General features: G+C 57.9%; 2 protein-coding genes across 8 annotated transcripts in view; both read right to left on the bottom strand.

Annotated features, from left to right (window-relative positions):
- Positions 1 to 13,576, bottom strand: part of PLCG1 (phospholipase C gamma 1) — a 41,408-nt gene extending 27,832 nt beyond the window's left edge. For 6 of the 7 annotated variants that reach the window (XM_062610079.1, XM_062610078.1, XM_062610077.1 and 3 more), the window contains exon 1: positions 13,243 to 13,576. In XM_062610079.1, coding sequence (XP_062466063.1) covers positions 13,243 to 13,444 — 202 coding nt within the window. In that variant the 5' untranslated portion in view covers positions 13,445 to 13,576. The remainder of the gene's footprint in view (positions 1 to 13,242) is intronic. The other variant, XM_062610074.1, reaches the window with a different exon arrangement.
- Positions 13,577 to 16,950: 3,374 nt separating this feature from the next.
- TOP1 (DNA topoisomerase I) overlaps positions 16,951 to 19,245 on the bottom strand; it is a 66,984-nt gene continuing 64,689 nt past the window's right edge. The window contains exons 20-21 of the mRNA XM_062610086.1: positions 18,705 to 18,854; positions 16,951 to 18,356 (exon numbers count right to left, since the gene is read on the bottom strand). Of these exons, the coding sequence (XP_062466070.1) occupies positions 18,254 to 18,356; positions 18,705 to 18,854 (253 nt within the window). The 3' untranslated portion in view covers positions 16,951 to 18,253. The remainder of the gene's footprint in view (positions 18,357 to 18,704; positions 18,855 to 19,245) is intronic.

A 19,245-nucleotide genomic window follows, 5' to 3' on the forward strand; every position in this document is an offset into this window, starting at 1 on the left:
ACATCTCCGTGGCCTCCTCTGGCCTTGCTCCAGCAGCTCCACGTCCCTCTTGTGCTGCTGCCCCAGAGCTGGATCAGGGCTGCAGGGGGGGTCCCCCAAGAGCACAGCAGAGGGGCAGGATCCCCTCCTTCTGCTGCATGTGGTAAAAACGCTTTCGATGTGCATGTGTGTAAAAATAAATCTATTATACCACAGCGTGCAGAATGAAGCAGCACCACCTCCCTATCAGTATTTCAGTGGATATTCAGGCCAGCACAAGGGAATAGGAGAGGCAGAGCTTGGAGGAGGATCAAAGCCCTCCTCCTCCTGCCAGCATCATCCCAGCACCCTGCTCAGCCTGGGGCTGCTCCACACTCATCAGCACTTGGGACCTGCTGAGTGCATCCCAGCACTGCCCAGCACAGAACCCAGCACTCAGAAGCCCTGTGGTCCCAGGGGAATCCCGAGCGTGTGCTAAGTGCTCCACTGGATGGGGGCCAGGCTGCGGCCCTGCTCCTGCCCTGGGCTCTTCACCAAGCCCCTTCCACGCACCAAGCTCAGCCCCATCCCCATGGGCACCGGCATTGCTGGGGAGCGGGCTGACAGTCACCACCTGAGCTGCAGCGTGGCTGCACTGCAGAAGTGAAGGTGGCTCTTACCCAGCATTATGTTGTGCTCAGCTCATAATGAACACAAGAAGCAGGGTCCTGCACTTTATAGCCCCTCTGCAGGAAGCAAATCAGGAACCCAAACCCACCCAAACCTTTCAGAGGGAAAAGCTGTGTGTGCCTCATTAGTGCAGGTTTTCATAGTGACCATAGCTCGGCCTCACAACCTCCCCAGCTTCCCTTAATCGACAAGGCTAAAGCAGACAGTGCAATGGTGAATTAAATGTCTGTGCACAGACACAGCGATGAGGTTACCGCATCCTCCTCCCGGCCGTGCCATCAGCGCTGCTGTGCATCAGTTATCATGTTTCTGAAGGACAATCCCGTGCCATTAGCAGATGGATTACACAGACAGGACAAGAAACCAGCTGAGGACTCTCATTTGACCTTACTCTTTTTCAGAGGACAGGAAGCTGTGCAGAGGCACCCATGGGGGCCAACATCAACAGCAAACCAGCAGCTCCCTGTGCCCCAGTGAATCCCCCATCCCCTATGAACTGAAAGTGGCCCTGCTGCCCTGCCAGTGAGGCACCAAAACCCCTGTAAGAGGCTCTGTCACTCCCACTGCTGCCCCAGGGAGGGACACAGCCACCCTGGTGTTCAGGACCCCCTTGTGTCCCACCGCTCTTGCTGCTGCAACACGCAGGTACTGCTCTTGCCTCAGGAGAAGATGCAAGCAAAGCTATTTCCCCGTCCAGACTCAGCTCAATCGTGTCTCGGGTTGCTCCAGCAAGTTGCTTCATCTCAGCTGCCACCAGCATCAGCAAGCAGCAAGTTTCACTCTGAACCATTGCGTTTTGCCAGGAAGCAACTGTTGGATTTAGCTGTACCCCAGAAGCAGCAACATCCATGCAGAGAGCACCCTGGGAGAGAAGGTGCTGGGAAACAAACAGCTCAGCGGGCTGCAGGTGGGATGGGGGCAGTTAGCCAGGGAGCCTGGGACAAGCCTGGCTCCCAGGTCAGACCCTGGCTCGCTTCTCAAGGATCTCAGTCACTGAGCATGGAGCAGAAGGACCTGGAAGAGGTGAAACTGCCCTGGGAGTGCAGCAAGCAGCGGGGCACACTGGGACACAGCAGCTGCTCTGCGGGCACCCCCGCTTCCTGCCCGTGTCCCCGCTGCCGCTGCACCCTGCACCACGTGTGCTGTGGCTTCTGCGCTCCAGCTCCTCCCTCCTGTCCCCCCCGAATCCTTATCAGCTGCAGAGAAAGACAGAGGAGATGCACAGGGAGATTAGAGATGCTCGGCTGCTGCTGCATCGCTCTGTGGGTCATAGTCACAGCCTGCTTTGGATAGGAAGGGACCTTAAAGCTCATCTGGCTCCAACCCCTGCCATGGGCAGGGACACCTTCCACTAGAGCAGCTTGCTCCAAGCCCCTGCATTCAACCTGGCCTTGAACACTGCCAGGGATGGGGCAGCCACTCATGGTTACTTAGAGGGTGGTGGAGAGGGTGGATGGAGGAGAAGATGCAAGGAACTGCCCTTCCTCCTCCATCCCATGCATCCACGTTACAGGCTGGAGCAGGGAGGCAGAGGTCTTGCCCAGACATCACGCTGCTCCTACAGGGCACTAAGGACCTCTGCCCAGGCCGACCCAGGCCTTTCTGCTGCACCAGCTTTAGCCTCATGCAGGTGGCCTTCAAGAGCTCACGAACATCCTCCAGATGCTAGAGGCAGAGGTAGCTGTGGGCTGGGAGCTGCCTGCCCCGTGTCATCAGCACATCTCTCCTGCTCGCTCAGCTGCAAGAAAAGGCGAGTGAAAACCCCAGAGCTGATCCCCCACATGAGCGGAGCAGGATGTGCTATCTGAGAGCTCTCCACAGCCCCACGCCGGCGGGATGGCAGGGCTGGCAGCTCCCACTCTGCTGGTCCCACCACCGTGCCCATCACCACCACAGTGCAGCTGAGGACGTGGTGCTGGACCCGTGTCTGCCTCTGCTGGGCTGCACGGCCTTAGGCAAAGCACTCCAACTCCTTCTCCAGCCCCCTTGGCTGTAGCCCTGGAGCTGTGGGGATGAGGAGAGCGCGTCACCGGGTGAGCGCATAGCCCAGAGCACTCACCACCCAGTGCCAGCGGATGGCCAGCAGCTGAGCAGCAGGGAACGACTGCACCCACCCCAGAGGGACTCTCTCTCCACTCTCCCCCTCTGCACCCCGGGGCTGCAGGATGCAAAAAGCAAATGTTGCCCCAGCCCCACATCCAGGCTCTCCTGCCCCAGCAGATGATCTGCTCCCATGGAATGCTACGCTCACACTGGCTCACCCAGTTTCTCACATGGCACTGGAAAGGTAACATCCCATGCAAGCTGGTCACAGGGCTCCCTTCACAGCGCGCACTTCAGTCCAACTCCACTCAAGCGCACAAGGGAGGTGGGAAGAAACCTCTCTCCCTCACCTGAGCCATAGCTCGTCACTGGGGTGGCCAGCAGGGAACACTGTGGAAGGAGCAAGAGCAGGGCGAGCCTATTTGGTTACCTCCCACTGCCCAGACCTCTGCAGCTGGGGTCTCTCTTAGAGGTTAGCATATCTGACTACAGCAGGGTGCAGGCACCCAGTTTTGGGACAGCCACTGAGAGCAAGGGTGAACCCCAAGCAACACAAATAGGCTGTGAAAGATGAAAGCAGAGTCACAGCTCATGGTGCAGAACTCGCCCAGTGCAGTGCTGGGCCTGGGAGCACAAACTTCCCACTGGCTGGACACCAGCAGCCCTGTCCCACCAGCAGAGCCCTGCGAGGACAGCTTCATGGCAAACACCCCTGAGGGCCCAGCAATCCCCCTCCCGGGATGCCTCAGGGGTCCCTCTTGTCCTCCATGGAAATCCCATCTCTGTGAGGCTGGGGGGTTTTGTACCAGGATTTCGGGATTCTACTAAACCCCAAGCTGGGCATCCAGGGTTGCTCAGCGCATCCAATCCCATGCTCAATCCTGGCAGCCACAAGAGCACCTTCACCACACAGAACACAGGAGCATGTTTCCACCCCAAACACGTGCAGAGCTGCTCCACGCAGGGTAAAGCCCTGGACTTTGCTTGCACAGATGCTGCTCTGAAGAAGTCTGTGTCCTTCCCCTGATGAAACCAGGCCATGGCAGCCACCCTGCAGTCACCAGCCTGCTCATTTTGAGAGGCACAAGCTTCCACTGACTCAACTGGAAAGGGGAAGCTCAGCACTGGTGCCTCTGGACAGACAGTCTGTCCAGGGATGGCTCCACGAGCCACCCCAAGGTGACCTTCTTCCTGCATGGCATCAAGGGCTCCATCCCCCTCAGCCCTGCCTGGTGGATGGAGTGACCTTACAGCAGTGAACCAGGAGGATGGGGAAGATGAAGGTCTGCGAGCTCAGCTCCTGCAGCCCACCTCTCCCTCTGGGGTGGACACACAGCACTCAGGAGATCCAAGAGGAACCGCAGAGGGCAGGGATGGATCGAGGGACACCTGCACAGAGCCGTGACTCGGCACAGAGTGGGATGAGGAAGCTGCTCCACAGGGAGAACGTCTGTGCCGCATCTCTGCGTCCCTCTCCTTGAGCTTTTCCTCCTGTCCCCAGTCCTCAGCACGTGTGAGGACCCCTACCCACTGCCAGCGCTGCCGGGAGGGGACGGGACCGAGCACACCAGCATGGAACAGGCAGGAAAAGGGGCAGACACGGCCATGCAGCAGTCCTGAGTGCACAGGCAAGGGCACAGCTCACAGCTCTCAGCCTGACAGCAGGGCTTGGCTGGGCCACAAGGGAGGCTCTGGGAAGCCCTGGCAGAGGTGGATGCGGGGACCTGGGTGTCCAACAGCAGCAGGAGCTCCTGGGAGCTCCTCGGGGACTTTCACACTCAAGAAAAGCACCTTCCTGACTCCTCCATGCCCGGGCACCGTGCCCCATCACAAAGCAAGTGCAGACAAGGGTGACCACGCACTGCCCTCAGGAGAGGGCACAAAGGCAAGGGGTGAAAACTGAAGGACACAAAAGCAAATGGCAGTGCTGCTGAGATGGCTCAGTTCTCAGCCGTGCCACCAGACAAGCTCCTGTGACAGCAATTTAAGAGCAGAGATCACTGCTTGGCCAGGACATTCACCGGGCAGCAGGGCATGGCCCAACCCTGTCCCTGCCAGCGCTTGAGCTCAGAACAGCTCGAAGAGAAGGACAGGGTGAATGTGCTGCTGAGCCATTCGAGGTCACCACAGCAGCCTGACCTCTTCCCCCACCACGCTCAACACGAAAGCTGTTTTGAGCCAGCAAGGACTGAGAATTCCCGACAGCACAGATGTGATTTCCAGATGTGTGCCATTATCTGCAGGAGAGGCCCCAGGGGGCTGCACCGGCTCCACTGATAACACAGGGAAAGGCAGAGGCACCTCCTCCTGGAACTCTCCATGCGAGTCCCTTCCGCCATGAACGAGGAAGATGCCATTACCAAAGCGGCTGAGGGTGGAATCAAACCTGCTCTGTCCCAGAGTGCTGAACAATGGAAACACCGAAGGGAAAAGGAAAACTCCTCTTCCCTTTTCACCAGTTTTGCTCTACATGCACTAACCATGACGGGACCACTGGTGGTGCTGGCTTCACCTCCCATCGCCCAGGCAAGATGGAAGATAACCATGGCATCTTCTTAACAGCACCATCCAACTGAAGGCACTGAGCAGACATTGCCTGAGCCACACACCACCATAGCAGGAGGCATTATCTTCAGTTTACGTGGCAGAAGCAGGAGCTCCTGGTGATGGTCTTCACACGAGGCTCCTTTACCACTTGGGGTTGGTGTTTCCTTAATGACCTCACCTGGGCTTTATTTGGTGCCCAGAACCAGAGACCTGCTCCTGGTGCCGCACACCAACCTGCTCCAGGGCCTATGGCAAACCATGCTCCAAAGTTCCATGCTCTCATCTCCAGGCCTTTGCACAGCATGCCCCAGAGCCCGAGCTGCTGGGGACCACAGGGGCGGAACTCCAACAGCAGCAAGTCCTCGAGAACAGGGTGGCACAAGGCATTAATATGGTGTGATTCAAGGCACTACTCTGTGATTCTACGATTAAAAGACAAACCAATTCCTGCTGCTTTGCTGGGATGGAGAGGCCAAGCTGTGTCCCCAGGGCCCAGGCAGCCTGCAGAGCCTGCTCAGAGCCTGCTCTGGCCCAGGACAGCTTTTTGGTCAGGAGGGCTGCAACCTGGCAAGGATGAGCAGGACAAGGATGCAGCTCAAAGAGAGAGGGGTACCCAGAGCACCTGGCCAGCGGGACCAGGGCTGGATGAGTGATGCCTGCAGCACTGGCAGAGGTACCGGGACGAGGTCGCAGGCTCCCTGCTTCTGCTCCTCTGCAGCCCAGGAGCTGCATCCTTTGCTCACAGGGAGCAGGACCACGTCAGGCAGCACCTGAGCGCTCAGCAAACAGCAGCTCCCACCCTGCACCAGCTGGGAGGCAGCTTCACAGGGCAGGGTGCCAGCGGGTGAAAGTCCTCTTGGACATCCCATGCCCCAGCATCGCAGCCACCCCCATTCTCTGACCCGGCTTAGGGCTGGGGACCGCATGTGCGGGGACAGCCCCCGGAGAGGGCGAGGAGGGATGAAGGGTATCCCAGCACACGCAGGAGGGTGTCCTTCAGTCACAGCAGCGGCACTTCTGGAAGCGAGTAAACAGGAAAGAGCTGCTCAAGCAGCTGCTCTACCCTGCAGGGTACAGCTGTGACAGCCATCCCCGATGTCCCCGCTCAGCGACAGCCATTCCCAACCCCGGCTGCTCCGATCGATGCTCAAATGGAGCAGGATGGGGCCCTGTGCAGCACAAACCTGGGAGGAGAGGCACAGAGTGAACTGGGGGAGCTCCAGCAGAGGTGCAGAGCAGGACAGCACTGTGCTGGGGCAGCTCACGGTGTCAGGAGGCATCAGAGCAGCCTCTCCCGCTCCCATCCCCGCACCACAGTCCTGGATGGACCGCAGCACGCTGCCGGTGCATCCAGCTCCTGCCCGGTGGGTTTGAAGGTAGAGGGAAAAGGCAACCCCAGCTCTCACGGACAATTTACCCTGCAGGTCACCACCCCACGTGGGAAGGCGCACAGCCCTCATGCACCTCATGCAGGTAAAGGCAGGGGGGGAGTAGAGGGGCTGAGCTGCACACACGGGGCAGCACAGCTCCGGGTGTGATGGTTCTGGGTGCGAGGGCAGGAAAACAAAAGGTCCCATTCCAAGAAAAAGAAAACAAATACGTTTGTAAAGAGCTGGGGAGAAAAATCACCCCGGAAGGAGCAGTCCTGCCCTGTGCCAAAGCCAGCTCACCCAGCAGCCCCTCGGGGCACCGCCACCAGGACACGTTCAAACACGAGGTGGGTTTGCCACCCGCGGGCACTGCATGGGCAGCACGAGGCTCCCCTCTGGCCAAGCCTCGGAGCCACCGGTGTCTGCAAGCACGAGGCAGGAGCTGCAGAGGGAAGCACGGGAGAGCCTGTCCCATCCCCTGGAGCTTCCCCATGTCTCCAGCCAGCCCAGCTGAGGAGCCCCAGCTCCCAGCCGAGCTCAGAAGCCACAAGACCACACAGGCAGCAGAGACGAGGAGCAGTTGGAGCAGCCAGAGACGTTCAGAGCTATGGGAAAGCTCTGCTGACTTCCCCAGCTGCAGAGCTGCGAGCTCCTGCTGCAGACGCCAGCCCTCGGCCTTTGGGGGGCTCATGGTGCTCCACAAGCATGTGCAAGGTGTTTGATACGGGATGGGCATCTGTCAAGAGTGCCCAGAGAGCTGGGGCAGGAGGGGTGAGCCCGGCACAGCTGGTGGCAGAAGCAGACAGCCCTGCCTGCAGCTCCGAGCACTGGCACATCTTTAGAAAGGCAGGAAACCTCAGAAATCAGGATATTTCTAATTTAAATCAACGTCCAAAAGCTTTTTCCATGTAAAAGAGCTCTTTGTGCCACACAAAAATCCTCAAACCTTAAAGATTAAACCCATGCCAAAGGAAGGCCACCTCCAGCACTGCAGAGTCCCTTTGCAATGGCCATTGTCACTGTGTCCCCTCCTGATGTGCCACCTCCAGCAGGGAAGCCGCATCCACCATAGGGATGAGCAGCGCTGGTGGAGCCATGAGGTCCTCCCCACCTGGCAGGATGCAGCCGCTGTGCAGAGGATGTGCTACAGACCAACCCCATCGCAGAGGTGATAGCACAGGAGAGCCCAGCACACACCAGGGGATGTGTTTGCTGGGGCAGTCACAGGTTCCTGTGAGCTTGCACACACTGAATCATGTTCTCCATAAGGCTGCAGGTACCTGGGGAACAGAAACCTTTCTTCTTCCATCCTTCTCTGCAGAGGCATCCTTCTGAGAAAACCCATTTCATCTGTTCTCAGAATCAACCAGGTTGGAAAAGATCTCTAAGATCACCAAATCCAACCATTCCCCAGCACTGTCAAGGCCACCACTAACCCACGGCACCAGCAATGGGCATCGCTACCAGCCGGCACATCCTCAGGATGCTCACAGGGCGCACACTGATGAGATAACAGAGCAAGCAAACACCCTGCAATGAGAGCAGCAGCCCCTGGGCTACAACAAAGAGCAGGAGGAAGGCCACAGGTTGGGCTGGGCTCAGCCAGGGATGGAGCACATTAGCAGTCCTGTACACAACAAAACTGCTCGGTGCTCCTCTGCAAAGCCAGATGTTCAGGCCCAGCTTACGGAGATGCTCCTCTCACCACACATGGTATGCAGCCAACTTGGCTGCCTGCAGGCAGGGGGAAAGCCAAGGCACATCACTTCCACCCTGACAAACCTGGAATCCTCAGGCCCTCGGCAGAGGTGAGACAGAACCAGGCCAATGCTACACAAAACCTCTCCAGTTTTAATCAGTGGGTTAAACCCATAAGCCAATACCTTCCACGTGGCTGACTGGTAAAGGAAGGAACGAGATGGATGGGCAACGTGGGTGCAGGCACCACAGCGGAGCATGGCTCTCCCAGCCTTTGCTGCTCTCTGGGTTGCAGAGAAGCTTTTGAGATGCAAAGGGAGGAAGTAATTTGTGATGTGTCTTATGCTGCATGAGCAGGGGACTTGTGACCCGTTCCTCCTGGAGGGTGCTACCAAGGTGAGAAAGGAGATGACAAAGGGATGTAAAGAAGGGGGAGAGGCGGTGCCGGTTTGGAGGTAAAGGCAGGGCAGAGCACGCTTGCTTCCCAGCTCAACACAAACACCCTGTAAGCAGGAAGGGGAGCGGTAACGACACAAAGCCCCTAACCTCGAGAAACTGCCCCAGCAGAGCCTCAGCAGGGGAGGCTTTAACCCTGGGGATGCTCACAGCCATGCCCTCACCGTCCCACTGCAGCAGGTCCCTGCCCGAGGCACCTCAGTGGGAGCAGGAGGGACCCGCGGTGCAGGAGCTCCTGCATCCCAGAAGACCCAATGCTGAGGTTGGTTCAGTCTCCAAATCCATCCCCAGCTCCCTCCTTATTGAAAAGGCCTCAAAATAATCAAATTCAACCCCAAAAGCAGGACTAACAGAGGGCTGGGGGGGGAAGGGGAGCACGAGCCACCCTTCAGAGCCACTCGATATCAACATCTTACAGCCCCTGCCTTTCCTTGCACACAACCAGCAGCTTTCCTCCACCTCCACAGGCCGACCTCACTTCACTGAAAGCAAGACCACAAGCAGGGCTCAGCAGAGGGGGATTTTCCTCCCCTCTCTCTCCCTCTCTATAAAACCAACATCTGCTCCAAATTTCCAGCTCGCTCTCGAAGCAAGCTCTGGGGTTTCTGACGTGTTTCAAGGCAAACGGCTCAGTGAGGCGCTGGCCCATGCCCCCTGCACAGGGCTCCGAGAGCTCACGGTGAAAGAAGTAAAAACACATAGCACAGCACAGGAAGTTAAGAAAAAGAGGCCCAAAAGACGCGAGGGATCGGTGCTGCTTTGCTCTGAGTGAGCAACAGAAAGAATGGAAAACTATGAGAGCTCTTCCCATGGTAAGAGCCGGGCCCTGTGCAGAGGGATTAGCAAGAAGCCATCACTGGTGACTGGAGGTGGCTGAAACCCTTTGGATGAAAACGATGTTAACTGGGGAAAAAGGTCATTTTTTTTGCACAAAGCAGGATTGCATTTGGCACAGTGTCAGTTCAGCAGGAGGAGGTGAGGAGGTGACCACCTCCCAAAGCAAAAAGCTTCTTTGCCCTTTCCTCTCCACTGGTTCTGAGCCACGGCTGCTGGAAGGAGCTGAAGAGGTTAACAAAGAGCAGGAGATGGGTCCTCTCCAAGGGAGAGGGTCTTCACTGGGAGCCCACTGCACCACGGGCACAGAGGATGCAGGTTTGCATGGACCCTCCTCCTGCCTCCTCCTCTCCACTGGTGGGGTGCCCTGATGCCTGCTTCTGCTCTGCCCCCCCGTAAGCTCCAGATCAGCAGCCACCAGAAAGCCAAGCACCACCAAAACACAGCTTTTCATGAAGGTGAAGGCAGACAACGGCCATTGCAACCAACAGGCTGCCCAGAGGGCTGGTGGATGCCCCATCCCTGCAGCCACTCCAGGCCAGGCTGGATGTGGTTCTGGGCTCTCTGATCTAGTTGAAGATGTCCCTGTGCTCACTGCAGGGGGTTGGAGCTGGATGAACTTTGAAGGTCCCTTCCAACCCAAACCAGTCTGGGATTCTGTGAACCACCCAGAGTTCAGGAGAGATCACAAGTACTGCAGACAAGCACCCACAGACCTACGGAGGCAGCAGCTCCTCCCAGCAGGGTCAATAACAGAGCCAGGTCCCACAGCACTGCCCCTGGGACAAACACGTATCTCCATCTGCAAACCCACCAGGTGCAGAGAAAGGAGCACAGACCCCCCCATGCTGTGGTGTTCACAGAGAGAGGCACCTCTCTAAGACATGGCCATCGACACAGGCTTGACCGAGTCAGAGACCTCCACATGTGATGTATTGTGGATACACGCCCCTTCCGAAGTGCCTAAAACCCCAGGATCATTCCTACCTGGACAATTAACTTGTGTCCAGGGCGGGCTGAAGCTCCTTGCTGGCCTGCATGTCTCAAGATATATTATGCCTTATCCCTTGCATTGTTCAAGGCCAGGTTGGACACAGGGGCTTGGAGCAAGCTGCTCTAGTGGAAGGGGTCCCTGCCCATGGCAGGGGTTGGAGCTGGATGAGCTTTAAGGTCCCTTCAACCCAAACCAGGCTGGGATTCTGTGAAACACAAGAACATTCATTACTGACCATGAGCACAGCAATCTTTGCTCTGTAGGACACTGCCTGGTGGGGATGCCACTGCATGTGAGGGAACATCTCCCCTCCTGGCTGCTCTCCCCTGCTCGTGCCCTCACTCACATTGCCAGTCAGGGCCTGACCAGAACCACATCCACAAGCAAACCGCACTCTGCCCCAGCCTCCTGCTCCCCACACCAGTGGGGTTTGTCTGCATGGGGAGACCTGCATCGGTCGCTGCTCGTGGCTAAAACTACCACTAGTCAACTCCAGATGACTTCTGCCTGGTTCCCCCCTATCCATGTGAAGCCTGGTCTTGCAGGAGATGTGAGCAGGAGGGGGTACATCAGTGTATCTGCCACGGGAGGTGGAGCCGTCGCACACCTGGGCTTTCCCAGGCATCCTTTTTCCGCACATCCCAACAAAACTCGGGCAGTTGGCCAAGAACCTGGATCCTGCCGGCCATTGACGGCGTGGCTTTGCCTTGCCTGCCCAGACACAGTCACCATCTGTGTGCATAAGCCAGCATTCCCACCTGGAGCTCCCATCCTGCTGCCCAGGAAGCACTAAAGCAAAGCCCTACCTCTCAGCCCTGTGACGGAAATGGGTAAGAGGACGGGCGCTGCTCAGGGTGACAGCAGAGGAGGGGACCGAGGACAGGGCGAGATGCTCAGGAGCAGAGAGGAGGCCATAGGGAAAGCACCCAGCCCCACAGAGGTGGGGCTGAAGCTGCAGCAGGCCTGCAGGCTCCTGCCCTGTTTCCACCTCGGCTCTCAGGGGGCTGTGGAACACCACGTGTGGCAGGAACGTGCTGGGAGCCCAGACCCACGGCCACCAGCCTGAGGCCTCACTGCAGCACCGCAGGGGAGCCCCAAGTCATTTTCACTGTCACATCTAAAGGAACACGAGGGAAGCAGCTGCCCTGCGTTGCCCAGCTCCTGGTTTCCCTTTGCTAGAAACCTGTGGATCCTATTCCCAGTCCTGGGACCTCTCTGTTGTTACAGATCTACAGAGCACGAGTCCTGGCGGCCACGTTATCATCACTGTTACCACCGTGGTTTGGTGCAGAAGTTAAAGTTCTCTCATCGTCCCCGAAGTTACGGTCCCAGCTTCACAAGGACAGCAGCACAAAGCTTAGGTCTGTCCATGGGAGCAGTCACCCATGAGGACATCAGCGGGGACCTCTGTCCTACCATGGGCCCATGTGGTCTCTGCAGACGCTGCCAGAAACCAGCGCCTGGCCAGCAGAACAAACGGGTGCTCTGCCTTAGTTTGAGAACATCTTAAACCCAGGGACCACGAGCACAGCATCTCCTTCCTCTCCCACTGACTCAATGCTCAGGAAAGCCATGGGGCAGCTCCACATCCTGGGGATGCTGAAGGAGCCCAAGGCTGCAAGATCTGCCTGGAGACTCCAAGGGTCTCAAGGCAAGCCGAAGCCCCAAACCAGAAGCACCAGCACTTTGTGGTCCTGCCATGGACACAAACATCTTCTCTATCTCCTTTCTTCTCCTGAGCACCCCTACCACCATCCAACCTTTCCACCCTGGGCCAGCAGCACTCCCAGGGTAGGACAACAGCTCCTCCATGGCCCCAGCCACATCCCTCAGCGTGGGGAAGGGCAGTGCCAAGGCCAGCACCAGGACTTGCATCACCTCTCATCACCTTTGTTTGTGCCCTCTTCCTCGCCTCCAGCATCGAGCAGGGCCCCTGTCCCGTGCACGCTGATGAGGAGCAGCAGTGACCTGGAAGCCAGCGCAAGGTTTGCAGTTTCCCGGCCGGGGCCTCCCGCGCTCTCCCCCTTCCCACCCATCTTCCTGGTTCTACACCCACATCTCTTACGCATCTTCTCCTGTCCCTGCCCCTGGTTCAGGTCCACGCACAGGGCAGAGGGAGCCAGGAACGCTGCTGTGCCCGTGGCCGGCCGAGCCGCTTCCCAGGGAGCCGCCAGCCCCGGGCACACACACGGAGGAGACGAGGGAAGGACATCCCCGGGTTCGAGTTTTCTGCTTTTCTCCCTTTCCGCTTCACCCCATCTGTTGCTCCAACCCCGAAACGGCTGAAACGGATCCCGCCTCCTCCTGAGCCTCCCGACGGCTCTTAGCCGAGGTGCCGCCCGGGAAACGGCACCTCGCTGATCCCAGGGGAAGTCCGATGCCGAAAGGGATGCGGAAAGTTGGGAGGCGGCGCCGGCCATGGCGGTACCCGGCAGAGCATCCCCCAGCAGCCGGGTACCGAGCGGCGGGAGCCGGCCCCGGGCAGGGAAACCGGGCACTTCCCGCGGGCACACTCACCCCGAGCCCGGGATTTACCCGTCCAGTTCCCCCCTCCCTCTCCGCACCTCTCGCGGGCCGGGGCCGCCCCGCACCCATCGCCCCGAGGGACCCGCAGCCCTTTTCCTGCCCTCCCCCGGCCGCTCCCGCACTCACCCGCGCCCTCGGTCTTGTCGGAGCCGCGGCTCCAGGTGAGCTGCCGGGTCTCCAGCTTCACCTGGAAAGTTTTCCGCTCGGGTCGCTGCGACTTCTTGGAGTAGAAGAGGGTCATGACCGTGCCCACCTCCAGGCTGCGGCAGAGCTGCACCGCCTCCGCCTCGCTCGGGGCCCCGGCGCCGCTGCCCGGCCCCGCCGCCATCGGCGCCGCGAACAAAGGGAACGGGAAAGGGAATGGGAATGGGGAGCGGGAGCGCCCGGAGCGGCGCCGGCTCCGCGCTCAGCACCGCCCGCCGCGCCCCACGGCCGGGGGGAGCGGGAGGAGGGGACGGGGGAGGAAGGAGGAGGAGGAGGAGCGAGGAAGAGGAGGGCAGGGAAGCGCCGGGAAAGGGGCGGAGCGCGGCCCCGCGGGGCGGGCGGGAGCGGGAGGAGGCACCGGCGGGTGCTTGGGGCTAAGTGGGGGGTCCCAGGGCGGCATCAGCCCCGGCCCGTCCCGGGCAGGGTACCCACTGCCCCACAGCACTGGCACCCTCACCCTGCAGCACACCCGCAGCGTCGGGGTGTCCCGTACCCCACAGGACACCGGGACACCCCATGCCCCACAGTACGCCCCAGGCACTGGGGTACCCCCGCACCCCACACTTGTAGCACACAAAGGTCCCCAATGTTCCACCTCGCACCCCCCAGCACAGGGCACTGTGGGGCCCTGGCCCCCCGCAGCAGTTTGTGGGGGGTCCTGCATGTGTGGCTCACACAGTTGAAGCCCGTGGTTTCCCATCTACATGTGTGTATGTATGTGTGCATACGTATGTGTCTGTGTATGTGTATGTGTCTGTGTATGTGTATGTGTCTGTGTATGTGTACATGTACACACACACGTGTGCATCCGCAGGCCCGTGACTGAGCTGCCCTTGTCTCCCCCTCCAGCCTGCGGGCAGGTAGGGAAGGGGCGTCATTTGCTACGTCACTAAGTGCACCCCACACACCAGAGCTCCCTCTCCCCCTCTGCTCCCAGGACACATGTGCACACACACACACATGCACACACATGTACAGACATGTACACACACATGTATATACATATGTGTACACACGTGCACAGAAGTGCACAAACATGTACACACACATGTATGCACACACACATGTACACACATATGTGCACAAACACGTACACACCTGTGCACAAACATGTACACACATGTACACACACATGTATGCACACACATACACCCATGTGCACAAACATGTGCACACACGTGTGCACACGTGCACAAACATGTACACACCTGTGCACAAACATGTACACACATGTACACACACATGTATGCACACACATACACCCATGTGCACAAACATGTGCACACACGTGTGCACACGTGCACAAACATGCACACACATGTGCACAAACATGTACACACACGTACACACACGTATGCACACACATACATGTGCACAAACATGCACACACATGTACACACACGTATGCACACACACACATGTGCACAAACATGCACACACAACACATGTACATACACATGTATGCACACACCTACACACATGCGCACAAACGTACACACACATGTACACACCCACGTGCACACACACGAGGGGCCCTACGAGGCCGTTTAGGATCCTCCCCGGTGTCTGGAAACGGACGAGACGAGGCCGAACACAACGGAGCTGCTGGTGCGCGGTGGTGCCCCAGGACCCTCGGCTCCGTTCCCGCCGGGCTGGCTCCCCGCTGGGCACCGGCCTCGCTCGGGACCGGCAGGAAGCAGCCGGCTCCCAATGGGCTGAGCACAGCCGAGCGCGATGGGCACCCCCTTGTTTTGGAGGGCGAAACCTGCGGAGGGAGCGTGGCATCGGCCCCGGTAACCGCTGCTCCCCAGCGCCTGACGGAGGGCACCCGTCCCAGCCCAGCCCAGCCGCGCCGCGCCGCGCCGGGGCCGCACATGGACAGGATGGGGTCCGCGCTGGAGGTTTCCTCTTCCCGGAGTTTGCCTCCTGAGCCCCGCATTGCCCCTGAGCGCCAAGAACCGCTTCTGCCGGCCCGGCCGGTGGCCCCGGCACCCACCAGGCTGCAGCGATCGCCCCCGGCCCCGCCGGGCACTGGAAACCTCCATCACCTTCCTGTTATCCCGCTCGGCGCTTCCCGGGATTTGCTCCGCAGCGGGGCAGACCCGTTCCGCTTCCGAACACGTTCCCCGGACCCACCGCACGGCGGGGTCCTTGGGAACCCCTTTGGGATCAGCTCCGGGAACAGGGGCTTCCCCCTCCGAGTGGCTCCAGCGCCTCCCTCTGCGCAGCGAGGGGCTCCCGGGCGGGCGGGCAGCAAACGGGACCGCGGGCCGGAACAGCCCCGGGTGAGCGAAGGGTCCCCATAGAGCAGCGCCCCCGGATGGGAACGGCGGCTCCAGGGAGCCCGGGCCCCATCCCAGCATCGCGAACCCCCAGGAGCCGGGCAGCGCCCGGGTTCGGGTCCGCTGCTGCTCTGCGCTGCGCGCTGGGGGCAAACGGGAAACCAGCCCCGGCGCTGGGGAGAGCTTCCCCTGGTCCTGCGCGGGGCTGGAGCTGCGGAACGCGGTGCCGGTGCTGTGTGACTGACACGGAGCAGCGCCCATCCACTCCTTCTCCCGGCCGGAGCCCGGCTGGTCCGTGCCCCTTGCTTCTGCTGCCTCTGGTCACTTCCTATTTCACTAAAGCAATGGTCTCCACTTCCTAGCATCTCAAAGGCCCCCAAATACAGATGTTAAACCATGTTCCTGATGTTCCCACTAACCCACAGCAGCACAGCCAATGTGTCCCAGGCAGGATCTTTCCCCAGTGCCCGCAGCCGTGCTGCAGAGCGAGGGCAGGCAGCAGGCTGCTGCGCACAGACAGGCTCCAGTTACGGACCAAGTAGATTTTTAGGAGGGAGTGAAATCCCTCAGGCAATTCCTGCTGGGGTGGGAACAGGAGCTGGGCATGCTCGGGGAGCCTGGAGGGTCAGGCTGCAGGTTTAGGGTGCATTATTCAACCACGCATCCCCTGGGGCTGCACAAACCAACCCAGAGCAGCGGGAGGAATCTGGGAGCCAGAGCTGAGGAACCACCTCCAGCCCCAGGTTACCGTGAGCTCAGGAGCAGCAGCAGGACCACGGGTTGATGTGATGCTCCATCAGCTCCTGGTGCCATGCCAGGGCTCCAGAACACCCCTCGTGTGATGCAGGACCAGCTTCTGCCCCCACCAAGGGTCTGGCTGCAAGAGCACAGAGCCACCAGGCCTGTCATTAGTTACCAAACCATAAAGGCAACATTGGGCAATGCTGCCCAGAGGAGCTGTGGCTGCCCCATCCCTGGCAGTGCTCAAGGCCAGGTTGGACACAGGGGCTTGGAGCAAGCTGCTCTAGTGGAAGGTGTCCCTGCGCGTGGCAGGGGTTGGGGCTGGGTGAGCTTTAAGGTCCCTCCCAACCCAAATCAGTCTGTGGTTCTGTGATCAGCAGCCATAGAAGCATTTTCCCTCCCAGAAGCCTGGTGTTGTTTCGGATCAGGGGCATCCCTGCGAACCCACGTGTCCCAACTCAACCTGCTGAAGCCCCCAGTGGGTCAATCCCACCCCCTGTTCCCTGCCATGGCCTCGACCTCCTTCCTGCAGCCCCGTGTGAAGGGCTCGGGGCTGCAGGGAGCCGAGGGGCTCGTGGCACAGACCAGCCAGACACCAGAGCACAGGTCAGTTGTAGGAATTTATTTTAAATAACCTACAGTTGATTAAAAGGGAATTCATGATAAAAATAGAAGATACTTGTTGAGGAAAGGCTGCGGGAGATGGGCTTCGCACACACACTACGCTAACAATGCCTCTAAGACTAATGATTATAGCAAAAAAAGGTTTCACATTAAAATTCTGCTTTTTAATTTTTTTAAATTTTTTTACACAATTACAAAAGAAAAAAATAAAAGCCCTAAAATCTCGATTTATTTCCTTTTTTTTTCTTTTTTTTTTGTGGTTTTTTTTTTTTTTTGGACCAATGCTCATTTCCCTCGAAATTTATTGACCTGTGAAACATCTTTTTTACATGATAAAATCTTTCAAGTAAAAGAGGGGAGCGGGGCTTAGAAAAAAAGGGGGGAAATAAAGGACACACAGTCTGACCGAGCTAAGTAGAGTCATGAAGCGTTCAGAGCGTGTTCAGAACAAAGGGTGACGGGAATGTCCTTTGCTGCCAATGTCACTTCTCCTCAGCCCCACACACGGCCCTTCCCCCCGTTCCCCAAAGCTACAACTGCTTGAAGAAAACAAAAACAACCCCCCCAAACCTGTTTAAATATTTTTAATAGACTTAAAAGAAATAAAAATTCACATTTGAGAAAGGAACACTCGAGTTGAGAGGCCGCCTTCCCGTCGCGCTTTGCTCTGAACACGGGAACACGGGGGGAGGTTTGGTATTCACGTGCCAATGGCACGACTGCTCCAAGTGACAAATTGGGAAGGATTTGGGAATTCCCATGACCATGGTGGCAGCTCTAGGAGGTGCGTTGGGTTCCTTACATTTTGTTTCTTTGTTAAATCCTGGAATGGGGCGGGGGGGGGGGGGGGTCAGGAGTCCATTTTCTATTAAAATATAGAAGTTATTGCAAAACCCTAACTGTAAAAACGCACCAATATAACTGGAGTTTGTATACAGTAGCTAAAGAGTCCCACGCGCTCAGTGTGATGGTGAATTTGCCTGGCGGAAGGTTGACAAATCCCCCATCCACTTGCCCTGCCTCCAGAGAAAACCCACCCAAACCAGACAGATAGAATTTGGATCTCTGAAACATGTTAAATAAGTTGTCCATAGGACAACTGGCTCAGCAACTTTATTTCCAGGTTATGCTTTCTGCAAGATGTTGGCTGTCGTATCTGATGCTCACTTGCCCCTTTCCTCCCCCTTCCCCAGCATCCAAGGACAAGTAAGGCTCACAGTTTTATCAATCTCCCTAAAAACCAGGCTACTCCCTTTTCCCATAAAATTCAGCTCATTAAAAACAGGTTAAAACTCATAGTCTTCCTCTGCCATGTCGATAGCCCACGCAAACTTCTCCCGCTGGGTTTTGTTATAAATCTTCTCTATAGGAATTCCCCACTTCTTACACCTGCAGGAGAGGAGATGCTGTTAGAGTCACATCACACAGGCACATCCCAGTGCCCCAGCAACTTCCTAAGCTCTGCTCATCACAAACACCACCCAGCAGAGCACAACCAGACAGCTCTCCCACCCATCACCTCCCAGCATGGTGCTGGTGGTGGCTGCCATGTCACACTTGCATTAAGAGACTTGTAGCCTCCTAGAACCATCTGAAGATACAAGTGAAGGCCACAGAGGCAGAGGTGGCTGGCAGCTCAAGGGCACTGCTCTGCCACAGCCCTTGCCTCCTACCTGGGGGGGACAACACAGAAGTGAAGGGATGGTTCCTTCCAGCACACCCCAGGCAGATTCTTACCAAGCAACAGAGATCCTGGGATCCAGATAGTTGAGTTTGGAGGTGCCCAAAGCAATCTGCTTGTTCTCTTCCCTATCTGTAGCCTGAACCTCCAGCTTCATCAGTTGCTCCTCAATCCTCTGCACTGCTTTCTTCTTGCTCTCCAACGTCCTAGGGTGGGAAAGAAGCAAATCACTTAATTCCTCTGGGCCCTGCTAGGCCAGAGCTGGCAGCACTGTGGGAACCCCAAGGGACTCTGCTCAAGGTAAGCAAAGCCACCAGCCACAAAGGGCAGCTGTGTAAGCACAAATGGTGACACAAACCACTCAGCACATGCAATGAAGAACTGACATGTTCCAAGAGGCACAGCAGAAATCCTCAGCAGCAGTTTTGTTTTAAAGGGTTGGAAGCAACAGCCTGAAGTGTACTGGTGCTATATCCACTTCAAACCCCTCCTGCAGCAACAGCCACGCTGTGATCCTGCTCTCAGAGTTCCCTTCACTCAGCACCCCTGCAGAGCCCCATGCAGAGTCCATCATCTGCACAGAGATCTGCATGTGCA

This window comes from Pezoporus occidentalis, unplaced genomic scaffold (assembly GCF_034315485.1).
Source record: "Pezoporus occidentalis ecotype Australia unplaced genomic scaffold, CSIRO_AGI_Poc_V1 ctg144, whole genome shotgun sequence".
Classification (NCBI taxonomy): Eukaryota; Metazoa; Chordata; class Aves; order Psittaciformes; family Psittacidae; genus Pezoporus; species Pezoporus occidentalis.